The sequence below is a fragment of the Saccostrea echinata genome, unplaced genomic scaffold (genome assembly GCF_033153115.1).
Source record: "Saccostrea echinata isolate AGI-Se365-2 ecotype Australia unplaced genomic scaffold, CSIRO_AGI_Sech_v1 ptg000012l, whole genome shotgun sequence".
Taxonomy (NCBI): Eukaryota; Metazoa; Mollusca; class Bivalvia; order Ostreida; family Ostreidae; genus Saccostrea; species Saccostrea echinata.
This window is the reverse complement of record NW_026889761.1, coordinates 2,722,650-2,746,522: the sequence shown is the minus strand read 5'-3', so window position 1 is coordinate 2,746,522 and position 23,873 is coordinate 2,722,650. Positions and strand designations below refer to the sequence as shown.

Here is a 23,873-nt window from a genome sequence, read left to right as displayed (position 1 = left end):
GCTCAGAGTTCATTAGTCAGGCTCTTAATAGTAAAGAACATGGTAATAATCATCTTCGCTAGCCAAGGGTTTCTGATACGCTACTCTCCTCATAAACCCTTGGCATACGGTGCTGATAAAAGATGGGATTGTTTTTGTCACGTGATCATGATTCTTACCAGGTACGCACAGATTGCGTCATCGACAGAAATAAAAAGCGTATTTAAAAAAAAATTGTTTTTAAAGAATAATTAACAAAAAGGTATCGAGTTATGTTAATTTGTTATTTAAACATGTAAAAATGCAAATCTACATCTTCAGTATAGATTCTTAATCATGTATTTTGCACGTAGCTTTAGATATTGGATGACACCATATAGCTATTCATAGAATGGCATGTTATCTTACGGATCATTGTTTACTTGCGTTTTACATTACCGATATTAAAGAGTCAAAATATATCCCGAACGCAAATATCGTCATTCACAAAAAACAATTGCTGATTGGTCGAACGATGTTGATCAACTCCAATCACAACTTGAGGAAAAAATCCCAACTTTTTTTAACACCGTATGCCAAGGGCTTATGAGGAGAGTAGCGTATCAGAAACCCTTGGCTAGCAATAGGGGTGAAACGATACACCTCCTTCACGGTTCGATACGTATTGTATAATTTTGACTCGGTTCGGTTATTTTCGATACGATACATTTTGATAGAAGGAAACAAATTCAACGTTGTTTTATGCTTTCTTTTTCTAAATCTAGTCACATATTTTACGAATTTTATTTGCAAATTGACTAGAAGAAATTGATTAAAATTATTTGACTGTCAAAAATTATTTTACAAGCTATCAGTCATCAAAAATTTATGTTTTCTATGCTTATTCGTGTTTTACCTTATGCCTAATCTCTATTGAGATTCTGCTGGGCTAGATATTTGGACTGACGCCCACAGAATCTCTAGACAACCACTCATAATTCATGTCTGGAAATCAAGCCCCAACTTCGGCCGACTATAGCAAGAATTATTCACCTAGACCACACTGCCGTTCGCTTCAATTAAGTCATTTGGTTGATTATTTGACTCTCTGTCACTATCATTTCCAAATTGCTTACCGTTTAGGCATGTAAATCCCAACATAAAAATATTCACTGAAATCTCCGTTCGAAATATGGCTCCTTTGACGAAATTGTTTACCTCCTCACATAAAAGAGTTCCTATAGTTTGTTTTTACCCTATGTGATTATGAACTAATGTCTACTATGGCTATTGAACATCACATAAAAGAAAACGGACTATAGGAACTCTTTTATGCGAGGAGGTAAACAATTTCGTCAAAGGAGCCATATTTCGAACGGAGATTTCAGTGAATATTTTTATGTTGGGATTTACATGCCTAAACGGTAAGCAATTTGGAAATGATAGTGACAGAGAGTCAAATAATCAACCAAATGACTTAATTGAAGCGAACGGCAGTGTGGTCTAGGTGAATAATTCTTGCTATAGTCGGCCGAAGTTGGGGCTTGATTTCCAGACATGAATTATGAGTGGTTGTCTAGAGATTCTGTGGGCGTCAGTCCAAATATCTAGCCCAGCAGAATCTCAATAGAGATTACCTTATGCCAAACCCGACTGAATAACGATCCCGACCGAAAAATGAACCGAACCGAAAATTAGAGATTTTGCACCGTGTATCAAACCGAGAAAAAATACCGCGGTGAATCGATACCGCGGTGAACCGTTTCACTCCTAGCTAGCAAAGATGGGTTATAATAATATTTGACAAAATTGAAACTCTGTGCAAGCAATCATTTTCTTGTGACCATAATTACGTACAGACAAAGGAAGTTCGATCAGTATAAATCCCCCCCGCCCCCCCGCCCCCCCCCCCCCCCCCCCCCCCCCACAAAAGAAAAAAAAACATGGTATACAAGATGTCCATGAGAGATATAATGTTATGGAAAGCTCATCAGTACAAAGCCACACCTCTGTCTAAAGGGTTTAATGTAATTGTAAATGAAAAAGTTAACACAGCTATTTATATGTACAAAAGCAATATAATCTACACCAGAAGAGCTACAGTCCTGCTTCAGACATGAGTTTTATCAATGAATTTAGCTTTGAAACTCTTCATATACGGTTATAATCCCATTAACACCCACAGATAGGGCTAATTTACTAGTGTGATATGTCACTGCAAATTGACAGCCATCTTTTTTTTCCTCAAAAAATAGATTTTCTGTCCATTTTCCCCTGCAGTATATTGAATTATGAGGTGTGATAATTAGATTTTGATGTCCAGGCCTGATTTTTATTCTGATGAGGATTAACTCTCCTGCTGTCTTCCTACAATAGCATCATTGTTCTTTTGTTTGGTTCCCATCTCTTAATGAGGACTTTAAAAAGTGGGAGTCCTACCCTTTGTGACACAGAACACCACAATAAATATCAAAGAAGCTTTAATACAATATATATATATATATTATATACTGCTTCTGGAGCTCCCAGAGTCAATAAGTGAACATTTTTGTTTGCTTCAAATATTAATGTTAAGCTTACAATTTGCACTAGCCAAACAGTTCCTGAGTTGAATTTCTGAATGCAGTGGAAATCAATATAGTTTATACTGCCAGAGTCTGCACAAGATACTAATATTCCAGGAAACTGGGTTCCATTGCATAATCTTAAAATCTAGGTCAGAGGGGTGCTTAAAGGGTGAATACGGTAAAGGAAAAATCCAGTGGTATATTAGAGAAACTGATTAGTTAGGGATTATATTGTGAATAAAAATTTTAAAGCTCATAAAGTAAGGATGTTAAAAATAACCAAGAGATCCAGAATTTAATTGAAGATTGTGACCTAGATAACTTTTCCACTTGTCAAGATTTTCCCTTCAGTCATCTTAATCATGTATTACAACCCTAAACACAGAAAACAAGCATTATAGAGACCGAGATGATTTAATGATGACAGATCTCCTATTACAATGTCACACACGACTATTTTGTAGCAGTAATTATGTGAATCATATAATGATTAATGGTTTGTTTTGATGGTAGAATTCTCGAGGTTTTTTGTTATTATTGTAAATTAGAGACCTGATGTTGATCAATGCAGAATTTAATCAGTTGTTTAGTTGTGTTATTTTGCCTGTATGTGGTGCACTGTCATGTTGTCTTTTATCTGGTACACTGTCATGTGTATTATCTGGTGCACTTTCATGTTGTCTATTATCTGGTACACTGTCATGTTCTGTTATTTGGTATGCTGTCATGTTGTCTATTATCTGGTACCCTGTTATGTTGTCTATTATCTGGTACACTGTCATGTTGTCTATTATCTGGTACCCTGTTATGTTGTCTATTATCTGGTACACTGTCATGTTGTCTTTTATCTGGTACCCTGTTATGTTGTCTATTATCTTGTACACTGTCATGTTGTCTGTTATCTGGTACACTGTCATGTTGTCTATTATCTGGTACACTGTCACGTTGATATAGTCATGTCTGGTACACTGTTATGTTGCCTGTAATATGGTATGCTGTCATGTTGTCTATTATCTGGTACACTGCCATGTCTGGTACACTGTTATGTTGCCTGTAATATGGTATGCTGTCATGTTGGCTGTTATCTGGTATACTGTCATGTTGATAGTCATTTCTGGTACACTGTCATGTTGGTAGTCATGTGTGGTACACTGTCATGTTGATAGTCATGTCTGGTTTTATTGTTTGAAATGTAACCACTGTGTTGTTTTTCTCTGTAGATATGGTGAGGAAGGACAGTGGTTGTGTGATGATATGATTTATAACCACTGTGTTGTTTTTTCTGTAGATATGGTGAGGGAGGCTAATGGTTGTGTGATGATACACTGTCTGGCCGGTATCTCGAGGTCTCCCACTCTGGCAATTGCCTACGTTATGAAGTATTTACACATGTCATCAGATGATGCCTACAGGTATGGATAATTTGTTTTTCTAGTCAAACTTCAATGACATAAAATTGTGTTTTGTGTAAATATACATGATTAAGGAGTACAATAAAACTGTTACAGCAGAGTGATTTTCATTAACTGTAGTTTTAAAACGTATTCATGGATATGACCAATTACATTTATAACTTACCAATATTGCTCTTCCCAGGCTTTTCGCTATAAGCATGTTTTACTGTTTACAGAATCTGCCATTCTTAATGTCATCTGTTTATAACTATACACCTCCATATTTACCTCTTATATCAGGTACGTGAAGGACAAACGTCCCACCATCTCGCCAAACTTTAACTTCCTTGGGCAGTTACTGGAGTACGAGAAGTTTATGAAGCAGGAGGAGGAGGCTGTGAAACAGAGGCGGGATTCCGGGGGATCTCTCAGTGACGGAAAATCAACACCTATCATCATGGACCTTCAGACATGTAGCCCTTCATCTCCAATCGCGAAAGTGACAAAACCGTTCTCATTCGATACTCAGTGGACTCCTCGCTCCCTCGAATGTGATCTGAAGCGTGACACAAATGACAACCTGCCATTATTGGCTGATTCGGACACATGGGACAATTATCAGTGTGAAGCATCGAATATGGAGATGGACTTCCCAGAGAAGAAAAAATTCAGTGACTCTGGTATGTTGTGTAGTAATTTTCTCCCTCCCTCAGATAATGCCCCAGTGACACCTAGTGCTGAGTTACCCCCCTTTCCTTTTGGTGATTCAACAATCAGCAATGGACATCAGTCTGACTCACAACAAGACCTAAAAATTCAAAAAGATTGCAAGAGGAAATCACCCTCCCCAGCCCCTAAGTCTCCTGTGAGCAGATCTTTCACCTTATCATTAAGTCCTGTGTCTCTTCCCTCAGAAGGAGTTAACGCCTCCAGGGACAGAAAAAGATCTTTGGGATCCCCAATGACAAAACCACCCAGCCTGGTGTCTCCTTTATCAAGATCTCCTGGGAAAACCTTTGTCAGACCATTCAGTCTGCCCCTATCTCCTGTTCTTTCCCCAGGATCACCAGAAACCAGCGAATCTGCCAACTCGGATCCACTCATCAAGGATTCATCCAGTCACCAACAGGAGGTGTCTGCTCAAGGGCATGATGGGAAGGTGGCAGCTGTGACAAAACCATTCTCATTACCATTATCTAGTGTGAATGTTCCTGATGCTGGGGACAGTGTTAGTAACCAGCAGAAAAAATTCAAACAAGAGAGAAACTTCTCCTTACCACTGACATCTCACTCTCAGAAGGAAGGATATCAGTCAGAACAGACAGCTGGTAAATCTCGTCCATTTGTTCTACCCATATCACCTCTTGTCTCCTCGGAAAAAAATTTATCTGTCCTGGAAATCACCTCATCTTCATCTTCAGGTGCACCGACTCCGATTAAAAGTCCATCAAGGTCATTCACACTACCACTGTCTACAGTCAGTCTACAAAAGAATCAGGGACACAAGCCAGCAATGGATTTACCTAGTCCATGTCAACCAAGTCCATGTCTGGAATTACCCAGTCCATGTAACCCAGATTTGACATTGTTAACTAGAGTGACAGAAAGCACATCGTTGTCAATGTCATATGATTCACACACAAGAAAATCTCAACCAAAACTTGATCTCAGTTTGTCTACTATCTCCCCCGTGTCTCAGTCAAAGAGTTGTGAAACCTCAGGGGCTGCCCTCCCCTCCTCATTAACACGATCCACTCCTCATGTAACATTACCCCAAACCCTGAGTTTACCTTGTAGAGCCTCTGAGTTGCGAAACCAGACATCACAGACGATATATTCACCCTCTGCTGCCCTCGCTGACCTACATTTCAGTCAGTCGATCCCAGAGAAAGCGGACAAACCGACCCCACTGCAACAATTCCCATCTACCTCTCTCCACAAGCTTGACTTCACTCCTTGTTTTGCAACAGAAAACAAAACCAAGGAAACTGTGTGTTCAATGGATGTTTCTTCAGATCCTAAAGATTCAGTGGATTTGACTTCTCCAATTTCTAGTAGCTCGACTTGTAGTTCAACTGTAACCTCACCTCTGGGTCACCAAGTCACTCTTAGAGTAAAAGAAAATAGGGCAAAGAGACCTCTTATACGACCAAACAGTATTGCATTCTCCAAATATCCGACCTTTGACCTTGGGTCAGACTGTCAGGAATCACCGAGTTCGGCAAGTAGTACATCACAGGACGACTCTGCCGATACCTATCTTGTACAAAATGGAAAGCGCTCAAAGGCTTCAGAATCGCATGTGGGACGCTATACAGAGCGGGATGTGTATCGACAAATCACCGCAGCGATGGAAAGTGCAATGTTCAGAACACAAGTGTATGAGGCGAGTCGTAAAGCCCGTAGCCTGGATGATATGCTAGCTTCAGGAGAAACAGTGTCTGGGAAATCCTCAGGATCTGTGTGTTCTCCATTTGGGAAATTTCAACTGCGGTGTGGCTTGGGACCAGAAAGATTTAATTCTCCAGGAGCGTACGAAAACTTGCCATGTCATGCATCAAAGGATGTGTACCAGTCCAGTAGTAGCATATCTTCTAATGGCAGTCATGGGTCATTGCACGGGAGCCTGGAGATCATACAGGTATCCTAGCAACCGTGTGATGCATGCCGACCCCTTCTGTATTGTTTTGGTTTGTGATTATGTTCCCTGATCTTGGTGCTACTTTTGATGTATGTTTATATTATTTGAATTTTTTGTTTATTTTTTCCTATGTAAAACTTGTGTTTTTCTCCATTTCAAATTATTCTCACTGCATGTCAATGTAGTATCTATAGTAGAGATACAAAGTGGGCAATTTTGATTTTTTTTTTCTCTAAACATGGTAAAATTGTTGCATTCTGTGAAAAACGTAGATATGCTTTTTTTCTTTGGAAAGGAACATTAATTTACACTTTGCTGTAAAATTTATGTTTGACAGTTGATTTTACCTCTATTAATGATTTCTTTTTTAAATACATAAACTGTTTCATATTAATTTTTAAAATGGATCATGTCAAAAGTCATATATACATTACACATATGTAAAACTGCACGAAATAATTTGTTTTGGTCAAGAATTATAGACAACTCTTGTAGAACTAGTACATTATATGACGTTTGACTGATCTCGCTTCTCTTTGCTCCAATGCTGAAGTGCTTTTTTTCAGTTTTATTTTCTTTGTTTTGTTTTCTGCTGCATGAAGTTATGGTAAAATGGAATCATTTGTCATCATTAGAACCTTTATACTTTCATCTTCTCCTCGTTAGATGGTAGTTTTTGACATGGGAATGTACCTTCCCGAGACGTAATTGTAGATTTTAAGAGTTACAAAAAGTAATTCCTATGGAATAAGACAAGTGTCTTTACAGAGTTTACACAATGCTGTCAGTGTTTGTCTTTAAAAGGCTTCCTGCTTTTTATGAAGGATATTGATTTATTTTAAGGTAGACTGCCCTCAGACAATGTTCCATAACTCTTGACACTTAATATGATTTCATACTTTCATACTCGTGGCTTAAATTTTAGGCATTTAGTAGTCTTAATAAAATCTTGAATTTATTTTGAACTTAATCTGAAAAGTTCTTTTAAATTTTTTTTAAAGATTTATTCAACATCTATAAATTGACTCTGTCCAGGTTCATGAAACATTGCTGATGACTGGAAAGAGTTTGTGGAATAATATATTACAAAGTGTAAATTTCATATTTTGTTCACTGGTCAATAAAATATGTATAAAACAAGGCTACATTTTTTTCCCTGTTTGCTATTAAAGGTTGGGGAGTGTCCTAAAAAGCGACGGAAAACATCAGAGAAATAATGGGTAAGGGGCAGATAACTGTTGTCCTATAGATGTTGTGGGAAATGTTTTGTTCTGATGTTGTAATGTTTCAGTGTTGAGTTTCTATTTCAAATTATCCTCTTGAAAGGAGATATGAGGCAAGATGCTTACTAGACAGGACACTTTACATATAAACTGGACTGAAACCTCTTAAGTCCTATTCATGGTTGATTTGAAAGGTTATACAGCCTAATAAAATAGCTTGACAATATACCCTGCTTTGAAATAAAAAAAAAAATATGGCTCTGAATTATTTTACATTCTTACTGCTATTGCTGATGTTATTATCAATATGAGCCGATTCCCATGAATTAAATTCAGACCTGTTCATTTTAATGCTTTTGCTGTATTTTTTTAAAAATAGATTTACAGCTGAAAGACATTTTACAGATTGAGTTGACAAAAATACGTTGTAAAGAAGCTTTGAGTTTGAATTCTAATGCTAAATACTTACAAAAATATTTGATGTGTTGCTTCTTGGAATGGAATTAAAACTTTAGGAATTCGTTTTTCATTTAAAAGCTGAAATTTTATTGTTTGAATGATTACATATATATATACTTTGTAAAAGCTGATTATTCATGATACCAATAGGTAATGATTGTTATGATTTCTTCAAAATCACTTTATTGGGCATTTTCATGTCTAGATATCTTGCTGAGAATGGAAAAATCTTGCTGACAAAAGGCAATTTTAAATCTAGAATCTTGCTGACAAATCTAGAATCTTGCTGACAAATCTAGAATCTTACTGACAAATCTAGAATCTTGCTGACAAATCGGGAATCTTGCTGAGAAATCACTGGGGCATCTTACCAACTCTGTTCTCTCTTTCACATATAACGTGCATTTTACGTATTTATTATTTGTGAAATGGAGAACAGAGCAGATAAGATGCCCCTGTGAATAAATATATATTTGAATGAATGAAAAATGATTAGAATATGAGAGGAATTTTTAGTGCCTTATTAAAACCATCCTCTGTGTTTTTACCTTAAATAAATAAAATATGATTTAACTGGTCCTGCAACCATGTATTATAAGCTAAGTTACATGTACTCATATTTACACACTATAAGATAGGATAATGTTTGCAACACAAACTAGAATAATATTAACATCATTATCTATTTACATCATTTTATTTAACTTAAATGATATTTGCAGTATAAGCTATGAATTTGCAGTATAAGCTAGGATGATATTTACAATATAATCTAGGATAATATTTACAATATAAGCCATTCTTTCTTATATGCCAGGTTATATTTTTTTTTCAGCAATAGTTGCAACCGTTAAAACCAGAATCAGCGAACAAAGAAAGTTTTCTATTGCTTAAATAAATCGGTACACTATATACAATATAATCCAGGATAATACTTAGTATAATACATAAAATTTAAGCTGGATACCTACAGCGTATTTAGAGACAGATGAGTGTGTTCTTGTCTAATATATTTTCATTGAGTGGATGTAAGGGGAACATAGAAAATTTGACTTCAGATATAACAAACCGTTCAGAAACTGTTTTGTTGTACCTTCTATTTACATGTAACTGAAGACTATTAGAGTTCACAAGTAAGACAAACACTTATTCAACAATTTTTTTTTTAAAAGAAAGTCAGATTTAAAAATTCATCACTGAAAATGTTAGGTTATAAATAAATTTTTTCACTGAAGAAAGCTTGTTTAAAAATCAAAATTAAATTTTATTCAGTTTCAATAAAAGTTCCCATCTTTATATATGAAAAGACAACTTTTTTTTTTTACATTAATCATGAGTGCCTCATCACAACCAAAATTAGCGACTCCAATTGGGTTATTGTCCAATGATTTTGATATTGGACTGATATCAGCATCATAGATAGCTCTACATTGGTCCAATATCAAAATTACTGGACGGCTCCCCTTAACATCGGCTTAATTGTGTTCTTTATCAAGAGTTTTTATATTGTAATATTGCTCAAATATTGATAAGGATAGAACAACAAATTAGTATTTTGCTGCATTAAAGGTGAATACTGATGGAGTCCTAGGTACAACAGTTTGCAATAACATTTATAGAGTGTTGTCATTCGTACTTTTTAGCTCACCTGAGCCGAAGGCTCAAGTGAGCTTTTCTGATCACATTTTGTCCGGCGTCCGTCTGTCTGTCTGTCTGTCTAGCTGTTCGTCTGTCTGTCCGTCTGTCTGTCTGTAAACTTTTCACATTTTTGACTTCTTCTCAAGAACCACTGGGCCAAATTCAACCAAACGTGCCACAAAGTATCATTGGGTGAAGGGAATTCAAGTTTATTCAAATGAAGGGCTACGCCCTCTTTCAAGGGGAGATAATAAGGAATTTGTAAAAAATAAATGTCATTTAAAAATCTTCTTCTCAAGAACCACTGGACCAGAAAAGATGAAACTTATGTGGAAACATCCTCAGGTAGTGTAGATTCAAATTTGTTCAAATCATAACCCCGGGGGTAGGGTGGGGCCACAACGGGGGATCAAAGTTTTACATAGATATATATAGGAAAATATCTTTAAAAATCTTCTTCTTAAGAACAACAAGGCCAAGATTGGTCATATTTATATGGAATCATCCTCAGGTAGTGTAGATTCAAATTTGTTCAAATCATGACCCCCGGGGATAGGGTGGGGCCACAATGGGGGATCAAAGTTTTACATAGAAATATGTAGAAAAATATCTTTAAAAATCTTCTTTTTAAGAACAACAAGGTCATGATTGGTCATATTTATATGGAATCATCCTCAGGTAGTGTAGATTCAAGTTTGTTCAAATCATGACCCCCAGGGGTAGGGTGGGGCCACAATGGGGGATCAAAGTTTTACATAGAAATATATAGGAAAATATCTTTAAAAATCTTCTTCTTAAGGTCAGCAAAGCCATGATTGGTCATATTTATATGGAATCATCCTCATGTAGTGTAGATTCAAATTTGTTTAAATCATGACCCCCAGGGGTAGGGTGGGGCCACAATGGGGGATCAAAGTTTTACATAGAAATATATAGGAAAATATCTTTAAAAAAATCTTCTTCTTAAGGTCAGCAAAGCCATGATTGGTCATATTTATATGGAATCATCCTCAGGTAGTGTAGATTCAAGTTAGTTCAAGTCATGACCCCCCCCCCCCCCCCGTAAACTTTTCAATACTAAACTGATTTTTGCTTTTTTTCCTACCCAATGTGCCCAGGTGAGCGATATGGTCCATGGGCCTCTTGTCAATATCATTTATCCTCTTTCATTGTGCACTGAATTCCATTTAGACAAAATCTTAAATAAATTAATTAGTATAGATCTGTAATTTGATATTGGATGCTTTGGGTTGTCTTACGTCTTATTGTTGTCCATATTCAAAATCAGCAAAACAGATTTAATCTAAACACCAGATAGTTGTACCATGCAGGAAAATAGATTTGATGAAAACTGATGATTTGAAAGGGGGGGGGGTAGTGTGGAGCACCAATATCCCAATCTTTATAGCATAATAAACCAGATATTTCTAATGTAAGATTTATTTAAATTTGAATTGCAAATAAAGAATCATTAGAACATAAAAACATTCAGAATTTTAGACACAATGCTTTCTTGTGTAAGTTTAATGCAATGACTCAGTTTTCAGTCAGAATTACATTAATTTGATAATTTTGAAACTTATTTATTTGTATTAAACCATTGAATCTTAATTTGTGTATATATAGAAATGAACTGTGAGAGTAGTCTTTGTTCTGTACAGAAATAACCCGTGAATGCCATTATAATAGGGAGTAAATACTGTAATTATAACTGATAAGCACTGTGAAATCACTTATTTGAAGAAACCCATGAACTCATGTCCTTTACGAAATAAAAAAAATTTCACAGGGCATCACTTTTTCAATCACGAAAAAAAAAAAAAAAACCCATGAACCAATATTTTCCCTGAAAGCACGAATATTCGGCCCTCCACGAAAACACGTGATTTTACAGTGTCTGACCCATATACATATATCTAACTACGTGTGTTAATGTATATTTCATTCTGTGAAATTTTAATCCACATACCACTCTGAAATTTTCCTGTACTGTAGGATGACAACGGACTTTGAATCCCACAATGCAACACTTGAAATCAACCAATGAATATAAAGAACAACCAAACAAACCTCAGGAACCTGGCATTTACAGACACCCCCACTGGCCTGTAGAGAGCTCCGTGCCTTACGAAATCCAAATTCTCTGACATGAAGTTTAAGTGAGTAATGAACTATGGAGTACCTCAAGGAGAACCTCTTCATCCCTCACTGTTCAAACAAAGTAGAAATGATGTATGTGGATACCATCTGTATTTCAAACAGTCCAAAAGGTTAAAGTTTTCAGGAGCATTTTTATACAGTTGCATGTATATGACACAGTGTGCATTTTATTGTAAAGTTTGTACATGTGAATGTTCATTCAATCTGTGTTAATTGTTGTGATTAAGTTAGAGTAAGTAATTTTGACAACTTCAAACACAAAACATTTAATCAAGCACATTAAGGTTTACTTTGAACTGTTTACAGTATTTAGGGTTTTAATTATGGGAATAAGTTGTTCCCAAATCATTGTTCAGTATTTGATATGTGATGTTTGTTGTTAAATGTTAAGAATTCTCAGGAAAAATCAAGTTGTAATCAGGAGGAGGAAAGAGGGTTTTCTTTCATTTTATTTTCAAACCTGTCTAACCATATCAGACCAGACAAAGGGGTTTTCATTATTTATAAGAAAGCATTTTTAAATGTCTTTGCAAAAAGGAACTTTTATTATATATTTCAAACATTATATTCTGGCATATATATTCACCTATGTTTCTATTTAAAGTACATTTATTTCTAAACCTTTTGTATTGTGCAATTAGAATTAGAACAATCAGGATCAGGCAAAGATTTTGTGAATGAGGGTTCATTGCAACTTTTTAAATACTTGCAATGTAAATTAATATTGTTTTTTGAACAATCCATTTACACTTGTTAAGGAGGTATATATGCATGTATGTTTTTTTTCCCTGTATATGAGAAAAAAAATACAAAACTGCAAATTAATACATCAACTAACCTGCTTAAGATTCATAAATATAATGAAGGAAATTACATCAATTTGTTAAGAATAAACGGTCATCATGGTTATCTACTGCCTACAAATCCTTTTTAAAAATGTGCAGCTCTCAAAAAGAATTAAGATTTGTCATTTAAATTCTATAATTATTTTGCTTCAAAATGTTTGATGAGCAAAATGTTCACATATATAAACTAAGTTTTTTTTTTATATATTAAATCACTTATAGAGGAACCAGGAGGACCAGCACCTATTTATAACCTAGCTCTCAACTAGTAATTTATTTTCTCAGTCTTACATCTTAATATTGATTATGGGTATTGTGAGATACACTTCCTGATGTTGAGATGCTGAGTTTGAGATACTGAGTTTGAGATATTTTTCTAGAGTGTCTTAAGGAGCGTGATACTGTTGCATTCAAAGAGTCTTTATGTATAGAAAACTGTGATTGTGTATATATTTCCTGGTGCGTGTTTAGAGTAAGGTTTTCATATTTTCACAGAGTAATATAAACCATGTATATACATGTAGATTTATTTATTCATTTATTTATGTGGACTTCACATTTTGTGTCATCAAGTTCCCGGTTTTATCTTTCATGGTTGTGTTAGCAGAATCTGGTCACAGAAAAGTAACGTCAGTAAATGACAGGACATATTGATGGGAGGGGGAGGGAGTATGGCCATCTTTACTCTAAAGTATAAGCTCAATGGGGTGGGATGGTGTGGGTGGGGTCGGGGTTAAAAGTTTTTAAAATGCTTTATATATACAAATATACAAATGTATGAATTTGATTTAGATATTTCGATGTTTATTTGACCTCAATTGCCATTACATATTACACCAGTGTTAAGATACAAATAGTATCTCAGCAGAAACTTTTATTTGGTCATATTTGAAACATAAAATGATATGGGCATTTTTTTCTTCTGTAAATGTGATAAATAGTACAGTGCAATATTTATAATTACTAAAAAGATTTTACACTTTTTAGGGTACCTGTTGAACTTTGATTTCTTCAATAATGATTGATCTACATTTTTACATCTAATTAGATTATTCTTTTTTATAATTATATCTCCATTCTACATATTGTTGGAAGTTAGATATAGTTTGTTAACAGCTGTGATTTGTTGTACCCCTAACATTATGATATTTAAGGTGGTATACTACCGATATGGCCGCCGATGATATTAAGGTGGTCAACATCTGGTTAGTGACCGCCGATCAGAGACGAACACCATGACGTTTTGTATCTGTAGTAATAAGTTGTTCATCTTGTCTCAGTGAGTTAGTGAGATATGTTTTTTCTATAGTAAGTTTTTCTATGGTAATTTGTAATGTACCTATATTAAAATGTTGTTTACTCCTCCACAACTTGAGTTTTTTTTTTGTTTGTTGAAAAAAAATGAACATTCAATCAAGTTGATGAAACCACTGTTAGAGTGAATTTTTAAGATCAGTATATTATATCGTCGCAAACCACGGCCAAAATAAACGATTCCCTTATTGTTTCTGTGGTTGAATGAGAACATATTTCGAAGCTCATTAAAATACTGATATATGCAAGTAAAGCATAGTCAGAAAATGACACTAAGTCTTGAGGCGACCTTTAATAGTTGCTTACAATGGCAAAGGAAAGAATTATTTTTATTGCATGGTTTAAAATGACGTCACATAATAGGCGTAATGTTTCAATATACGAAACCTTATCTGATCAAGATGCCACGAGTAAGAGAGAGCCGGACTGTGGCTTGATACGATGCTTTGCTTGGCACAGTAAGTATTCAGCAATAATGATTACTTATGGTCAAAGTAATCACCGTAGAAATACTGTTAATGTAAATTTCAAAAATGATTTAATAATATTGCAGACTGGACGAATTTGGTTTGATAGTTGTCGCACGGAAGATAATGTCCAAACACAACTTGACTATATATAGAAATGAAATTCCAAAATTATGCCATGGTAACCTTATTTCATGTTGCGACACACCGTCCCCCAAGATTATCAACTGATAGGGGGCTAGATTTCACAGGGTGAAAGATTAGACAGAACATTCTATCGTTAAAATGATATCCTACGTACCCGGTTTGATTCTTTCCGTATGTTGTCAATGTAGTAGCATGGTTCCCTATTTTTGTTATGCTTCGTGTGCTCTGCAAAAAGTATGAGCCAAGAAACCAGGCTACCAATGTAGGAAAATAAACAGGGACAGATAATGATAATCTAAACGTTTACGTCAAATAATCCAGAGAGTCTGAATATCAACATTGCGTGTGATTTGAAATGAGAAAAACCTAAAGAAATTAAATGAGTTGAATTTTTGTCTTTGTATGGATTATTTATTTATTTATTTATTTTAGGTTTTTAGGGTAAAGGGCATACACAAGCTCAAAAGGTTTGTTATGATTAATTTGGTGATTATTTCAGTGCACATTTGTTCTCCAAAATCTTTTTTGGAGCGGATTCGCTCCGATTTGCTACATGGGAGTGTATAAACTGTGATAAGGACTTTGCAAACAGACATGCAGATTGCTGGGAAAAACCTATTTCATGTTTGAAACAAACAAAAAAAATATACTTGTTAACTTGTGATTTATATGCAAAATCGTGTGAATTATATTCGAAAGTTAAAGTTGATATTCATATTCGAAAACTTGTTTTTCAAATGCAAGAACTTGTTATTCATATTTGACAATATTGTGATTTATGATGAAATTATGATATGAAGGAAAAAACAGTAATCAAGCTCAAAAGTCCATTGAAGCAATACAGGTTGGGAGCAGAGCAGATAAGGACCTCTAGAAGCATCAGATATGGGATCAGGTGTCATAGAGGAGTAAGCATCCCCTGTCGACCGGTCACACTGTTATGATCGTGTAAATGAAAAAAAATCCCTAGACAATTCAGTGTGAAAGTAATGGCTTAACAATTTGTATGAAAAACGTCCGTCAATATAAGACTTAACAATAGATTGTATATGCTGACAAAGTTATCGTATTGACCATAGAATTTGCAAAATGTTGTATTTCAACGAGATAGTTTAAATGTGACATAATTGTGTTTTACATTCAAGAAATGCTATTCAAAAACGTGTGATTTATATGCAAACACTTGTGATTCATATTTGATAATCTTTTGATTTATATGGGAAAAGTTAATATTCATATTCGATAATCTTGTGATTTACATGCATATTTAATTGGTCAGGTAATTCGGATTATGGAATATAAATCACAAGATTATCGAATAGGAATTACAAGATTTTGTATATAAATAATATTAAGTTTTTAAATATAAATTTCAACATCTAGCATATTTATCACATTTATTAAATATGAATCTCATGAATCTTGCACTTAAATAACGTTTTTGAATACACTGTATGAATATCAACTTTTTGCGTTTAAATCATAAGATTTTGAATATAAATCACAAAATTATCAAATTTGAAAAAAAAAGTATTTGCAAATAAATACCAGGAATATGTCTTTCCAATATGAATCACCATATTAAGGATATAAATCACAGGTTTACGAATGATAACACTTTCAATTATGAATCACAAGTTTTGAAATATGAATAGCACGTTTTCAAATATGAATAACAATTACGCTTTCAAATATAAATCAGAAAATTTATCAATTGTAACAAAAGATATGTATAATATTGCAACGTTTTACATGCATTAGTAGCGATGTCTTAGTTTCTCAAAGTACTTTGTAAGCATCACCATCTAATAAATGTTCAAAGTCACAAGCATGTTTCTAAGAAGATTGTCCGGAACTAGAGAGCCACAGCAGTAATCTCACAAAGTTCTGTGTATAAAAAATTGAGTAAAAATAGAATGTATTCTTAATGAAATAGAGCAGTGACAATTAAAAAGAAATGCAGACATTTACAAGTTGGATAATTTTTCTTTCAGTTCATGGTCCACGAGTCTAAAATACATCTATTTATACTGCTTCAAAATGAAATTATGGACTCGTTATTTTGTTCTTTAATTTTGGTAAAAAAATCTTTTGCTTTGAATATTTTGACAATTTTATCTAACCATAGTTTCCTTGTAGAAACTTTCCTCTTCGTTATTTAAATTAACGTCGAAAATTACTCAAAATAATTCTAGATTTCAATAGAAAGGTTTTCATAACAAGTTTTATTGTACTATTGCTTACTGTCACAATTAACGTCCAAACATGATTCCATATATTTTAACATACAATTTTTCGCTATGTAAATAACTAACTTAAATGTCATAACTTTGTTCCATAATATTTTATTTGTTCAGTAGAATTTACTTGGCGGGTTTAAATTCCGTAGTCAGTTTGGGTGTAGCAATTGAGTAGAGCAGTCGCACTTGACTTGCTCGAGTATTGACAATAGTATTCTTCATAAAGTTTTGACCAGACTTCACATCTCTTCTGAGGTAAGTTTGTTTTATTAATTTAAAGGTTTTATCTTATACACTTTCCTGAAATGGCCAAGGACCTTAGTTCTTAATTTTGATGTAAACATGTGATTGAGTAATTTGTGCATTGATCAGCTGTTGATATCATTTCAAGTATTATTCTAATAGTATACAGGTATATTAAAGTATATAGTAGCTACAATGTATGGTGTAATGTACGTGTGTATAGTACACAAATATTTCGTATATTTTGTGGAGTCTGCAGTAAAATGCTGTAGTATTTGCAGTAAAATGCAGTATGCAGTAAAATTCTACAGTATATGCAGTAAAATGCAGTATGCAGTAAAATGCTAAAGTATTTGCAGTAAAATGCAGTATGCAGTAAAATGCTAGAGTATATGCAGTAAAGTGCAGTATGCAGTAAAATGTAAAGTATACAGTGAATGTTATGATATGCACGAGCACGAATTCAGTTAGTATATTTTAGATACAAATGTTATAATGTATGTAATTTACAATAATTTTGTAGATCCCATATGGTCCAGGAAGCCATTCAGCCCAAACAACGAACCATCTTGAAATTTTAAATTTTGTACAAAGCCAATAAATGTAATATAGTCAAAGAACAGTCCTTGTATTCCTTTTATGAGGCGACCATTCGGCCTGCCAACACACTTACATTTTTTTGTTTATTACTGGATATATATATATATATATATATATATATATATATATATATATATATATATATATATATATATATATATATATATATATATATATATATATATATTGAAATATAAATATAAATCCACAATGCTCGGTAAATTATAGGTACAATTTTAAATAATGAAACATGAAAACGTTCAGTAAAGCTTTAGCGCTTTCATTTTTAATCTTCAGAAGCTTTACAATAGGTAACATAGCAACATAACAATGCGGGAAATTTGTAGAATGAAAACAATATGTACAATTGTGATTATGATTACGATAAATTGTTAAGTTTAGGTTTGAAAAAATGTATAAAATGTTTTTCTTTTTCGCGTCTCTGGATGTCACTTTCATTTGAAAGTTTGTGAAAAGGAAATATAGTAAACTGTTTATTTCCACAGCGATCCAAATGCTCACTTAGAGGGATTTGTCGATATTCCGGTTAGTTAATATGTTGTCTGTGGACACGCACACTTACTGACAAATCTAGAATCTTGCTGACAAATCGGGAATCTTGCTGACAAATCAAAGGGGCATCTTACCGACTCCGTTCTCTCTTTCACATATAATATATACATTTTACGTATTTATTATTTGTGAAATTGAGAACAGAGCAGATAAGATGCCCCTATGAATAAATATATATTTGAATGAATGAAATGATCAGAATATGAGAGGAATTTTAGTGCCTTCTAAAAGCCACTCTGTGTATCTACCTTCAATAAATAAGTTACGGTTGAACTGATATTGCAAGTATGTAATATAAGCTAATGTACATGTAATATTTACATATTATAAGCTAGGGTAATATTTGCAACCTAACCTAAGATAATATTTACATCATAAGCTGGGGTAAATTTTACAATATAAGCTAGGATAATGTTTAGAAAAGTGAGCTAAAATATTACCTTAAATGAAATTTGCAATGTAAGCTAGGAAGTTGCAGTATAAGATAGGATGATATTTACAATATAAAATAGGATAATTATGGTGGCATATTTCTGCCCCATGTGTGCAAGTTATTTTTCTTCCAAATATGTCGACATGCAAGATAAATATGTCGACATGCAAGATAGTTATGTCAACATGCAACATAACTATGTTGAAATGCAAGAAAATTGCAATCAAATAAGAATTATGAAAAAATCATTAAAAAATCTCAAATATTGCCCACATGTGACTTCCAATATGCTAGTTGCTACTTATTTATGTCGACATGCAAGTTATTTATGTTGACATGCGAAATGAATATGTTGGCATGCAAGTTATTTATGTCAACATGCAACTTAGGTATGTTAACATGCTACTTATTTATGTCACCATGCAACTTATTTATGTCAACAAGCAACTTAGTTATGTCGACATGCATTTGTTTATGTCAACATGCAACTTATAGTTATGTTGACATGGGAGATAAATATGTTGACATGCAACTTAATTATGTTGAGTAGCGGATATGTATATAATTTCTAAAAAGTAAATATCGAAAAATGAAATCACAAATCGATGTAAATGTCTGAAGACCCAGGAATGGCGAAAACGTTTACAGTGAATATGATCGATTTGTGATTTCATTTTGGATATATACTTTTTTTAAATATGATCGATTTTCAAAATGATTAAATTTAAATGCAAAAGAAATTATGTGATACACAATTTGAACATTTGTGCGAGCTTGCAGATTCGTTACTACCAAGACACGTTCAATGGGCACGGTTCTGTTTTTTTGTCGGTAAAATTGAAGTTGATTTTAATGATCGAAAATTTATTCAAGCAAATGTTGCAGTTTAAATCATTTTTTATAATATGAGGTGGACAACAAAGTATAAATTGAATTTCCTTAGATAAAATGTTCTGGCGATTCAGGAACGTGACCGTGGATTATAAAACGTTTTAGAGCGGGCGACATATAGTAATTAGTGTGTCCATCCATCCATCTGTTTGTCCGAGATCTCTTTTAAAGGGTGTACAGTGACCTTGAACTATGTTTCAAGGTCTTAGGTTATGGTCATAGCAGAACTGTATCTGAAAAATGCATGTAAACATAAATATGTTGCATGTCGACATAAATAAGTTGCATGTCAACATAAATAAGTTGCATGTCAACATAAATAAGTTGCATGTCGACATAAATAAGATGCATGTTGACATATTTATCTCGCATATTAACATAAATAAAATGCATGTTGACAAAAATTAGTAGCATCTAGCATGTTGGATGTCACATGTTGGCGATATCTGAGATTTATTGAAGATATTTTATAATTTTTATTTGATTGCAATTTTCTTGCATGTCAACATAGTTATGTTGCATGTTGACATAACTATCTTGCATGTCAACATATTTATCTTGCATGTCGACATATTTGATAGAAAAATAACTTGCACACAAGGGGCAGAAATATGCCACCATAGATAATATTTACAATATAAGTTTTTTCTTTCTCATATGCCGGGTTATGTATTTTTTCAGCAATAGTAGCAACCGTTAATACTAGAATCAGCAAACAATGAAAGCATTTTATTGCTTAAATAAATCAGTATACTATATACAATATAAGCTATGATTATACTTAACATAATACATAAAATATAAGCTGGATACTTACGAAGTATTTAGAGTCTGATGAATGTGTTCTTGTCTAATATATTTTTATTGAAAGGATGTGAGGGGTGCATAGAAAAATTGTCTCCAGATATAACAAACCATACTTTGGCTGAATTTTGGTCATGAATTGTTTTGTTGTACCTTCCACTTGCATGTAGCTGAGGACTATTAGAGTCCACAAATAAGACAAACACTTATTCAGCAAAATTTTAAAGACTTAAAAATTTATCACTGAAAATGTTAGGTTATAAATAATTTTTTCACTGAAGAAAACTTGTTAAAAATTAAAATTAAATTTTATTCAGTTTCAATAATAGATGACAAATCAGAACCCCATCTTTATATGTAAGGACAACATACAGCCATTTTGAGTACCTCATCAGATCTGAGATGAATGTCTCCAATTTGTCTATGGGCAAATGATTTTGATATTTGACTGATATCAGAATCATAGCTCTACATTGGTCCAATTTCAAAATTGTTGGACTGCTCCCATCAACATCAGCTTAATTGTATTCTTCATCCAGAGTTTTTATATTGTGATATTGCTCAAATACTGCTAAGGATAGAACAACAAATTAGTATTTTGCTGCATTAAAGGTGCGAAGGAATCCTTGATACAACAGTAAGCAATTACATTGAATATAGAGTACATTTAATTCCATTTAGACAAAATCTTAATATTAACAAATTAGTTTCGATCTGTAATTTGATATTGGATATGGTTCATTATGCTATAAAGTTCTGGATATTGGTGCTCCATACTATTCCCCCTCCCCCACAAACCATCAGTTTTCATCAAATCTGTTTTCTACATGGTACTACTACCTGGTGTTTAGATTCAACCTGTTTTGCTGATTTTGAATATGGACAACAATAAGACCTAAGACAACTTAAAGCAGGTATTTCTAATGTTAGATTTATCTAAGTTTGAATTTAAAAAAAAAAGAAGAATAAATCATTGGAACATAACAACATTCAGAAATTCAGACACAATGCTTTCTTGTGTAAGTTTAATGCAATGACTTGATTTTCATTCAGAATTACATTAACTTCATAATTTAAACTTAGTTAACAATTTATTGGTATTACTATTGAATCTTAATTTATGTATACGCAGCACAGTTAAGGCTGCAATAAGGGGGCGGGGCCTAATTTTTACTGGAAATGCTTACTATGACATCACACAAAAATACATGTTCTTCAAATTACCACAAAATGAAATGATACGCTATTTTAAACTGTTGGATAGCTTTAAACTACATCAATACTTACTATTGCATGTATTTTTGTCGTTGGTTAAATCCCAAACAGCAATATATAAGCAATTCACTGATCGCAATGTACTTGTCAATGTGACGTCATATCGTAAAATTTTACGCAGTTGTATACAATGAGAGGCGGATCAAGTTATATTTCATACAATGAAAAATGTGTTTTGTAATTAAATAAAATATTATTTGCAGATATATAAGAGGCCATTAACTTAAATGCGATGTCTATTTGATGATTTTATTCATATACTTCTCGTACATTCCCTAGACAAGTGAAATTGCTGTATATTTGTATGCAGATTCATTGAGGGTAATAGAAGGGTCGTAATAAATCGATATATTGCAAGGGCATACCCTCAATGAACTACGACAAGCTTTTACACATAAACTCAAAAGGTATGAAGATATTTGAAAAGTGCTGCGAACCTGATGAAATCTTGCAAATGAATTAATTATATCTACATTTAATGTACTTGACCAGCAAAATATTCAACATACGGTCTAACAAATGTAATTTTAGCAATTATGTAGTAGTACCTATATAGGTTCGCAGCACTTTTCACAAACTACAAAGAGTGTTGAAAATAATTATAAATTCAACTTAGATTCTGAACTTGGTTATGCCCTTGCAATATTGGAATTTATAAATGACCTCATTTGCTAAAATCACGTGACTGCCACATTATGTGACAAATCTAAATAAGAAATATAAACGTCCTCAACATGTAGTTTTCAGCCACATTACATTTGTCCGATAATAGTAAAGGCCTAAAAAAATAGCCCATCCTTGTAAAGAACGTATTTTCTGTCTAAAAAATTCGCTGATATTTCCATTTGGCACCTTAACTGTACTGCGTATTTAAGAAATGAATTTAATTTTTGAAGATTCATGAGGACATGAACTACGACGCTTCACGCCGGCATATTTAATGAAGCGCTTCATGATAAATATGCCGGCGTGAAGCGTTGTAGTTCATGTACCTCATGAATTTTCAAAAGTTAAATTCATTTCTTATATTTACATTATTTTTCTGATGATTTGTTACTAATAACGCCATTCAACTGTCATTTTTAAAGCAAAACAGTTTGCACTATAGTTTTGATGTCAGGTAATGTATTATGACGTAACAATGGAGATATTCATGCCCATTCATGGTAGTTCATGAGAAAATGAACTGTATTCTATTTTGTAAAGAATCATAGGAAAAATGTATTGGAAATGTAAATATATAAAAATGAACTGTAGTATTTATTCTGCATAGAAATAACCCGAGAATGCCATTAATGGGGAATAAAATTCTGTAATTATAACTGACAAGTACTGTGAAGTCACTTATTTTCGTGGGGGTTTATTTTTCGTTGATTTCGTGGCATGAAGAGACCCACGAATTCATGTCATCTACGAAATGACAAAAATGTCATATATATTTAATAGGGCAACACTTTTTCAATTACGAAATCCCCATGAACCAATATTTTCCCTGAAAGCACGAATATTCGGCCCTCCACGAAAACACGTGATTTTACAGTGTCTGACCCATACACATATATCTAACTACGTGTGTTAATGTATATTTCATTCTGTGAAATTTTAATCCACATACCACTCTGAAATTTTCCTGTACTGTAGGATGACAACGGACTTTGAATCCCACAATGCAACACTTGAAATCAACCAATGAATATGAAGAACAACCAAACAAACATCTGGAACTTGGCATTTACGGACACCCCACTGGCTTGTAGAGAGCTCCGTGCCTTATGATATCCAGATTCTATAACATAAAGTTTAAGTGAGTAATGTACTATGGAGTACTTCAAGGAGAACCACTTCATCCCTCACTGTTCGAAGTAGAAATGATGTATGTGGATACCATCTGTATTTCATTGCAGCCCAAAAGGTTCAAGTTTTCTGGAGCATTTTTATAAGCTGCATGTGTATGACACCGTGTGCATTTTATTGTAAAGTTTGTACATGTGAATGTTCATT

The 23,873-nt window shown here is 33.6% G+C and overlaps 1 protein-coding gene across 6 annotated transcripts in view; it reads left to right on the top strand.

Annotated features, from left to right (window-relative positions):
• The window catches only part of LOC133185179 (uncharacterized), a 54,033-nt gene extending 30,487 nt beyond the window's left edge, over positions 1-23,546 (top strand). For 4 of the 6 annotated variants that reach the window (XM_061320251.1, XM_061320250.1, XM_061320254.1 and 1 more), the window contains 4 exons: positions 3,814-3,937; positions 4,220-6,560; positions 7,733-7,780; positions 11,876-13,587. In XM_061320251.1, the coding sequence (XP_061176235.1) occupies positions 3,814-3,937; positions 4,220-6,560; positions 7,733-7,777 (2,510 nt within the window). In that variant the 3' untranslated portion in view covers positions 7,778-7,780; positions 11,876-13,587. Of the gene's footprint in view, positions 1-3,813; positions 3,938-4,219; positions 6,561-7,732; positions 7,781-11,875; positions 13,588-23,513 lie in introns of those variants that run through there. The other 2 variants (XM_061320253.1, XM_061320252.1) reach the window with 2 other exon arrangements.
• The last annotated feature ends 327 nt before the right edge of the window (positions 23,547-23,873 follow it).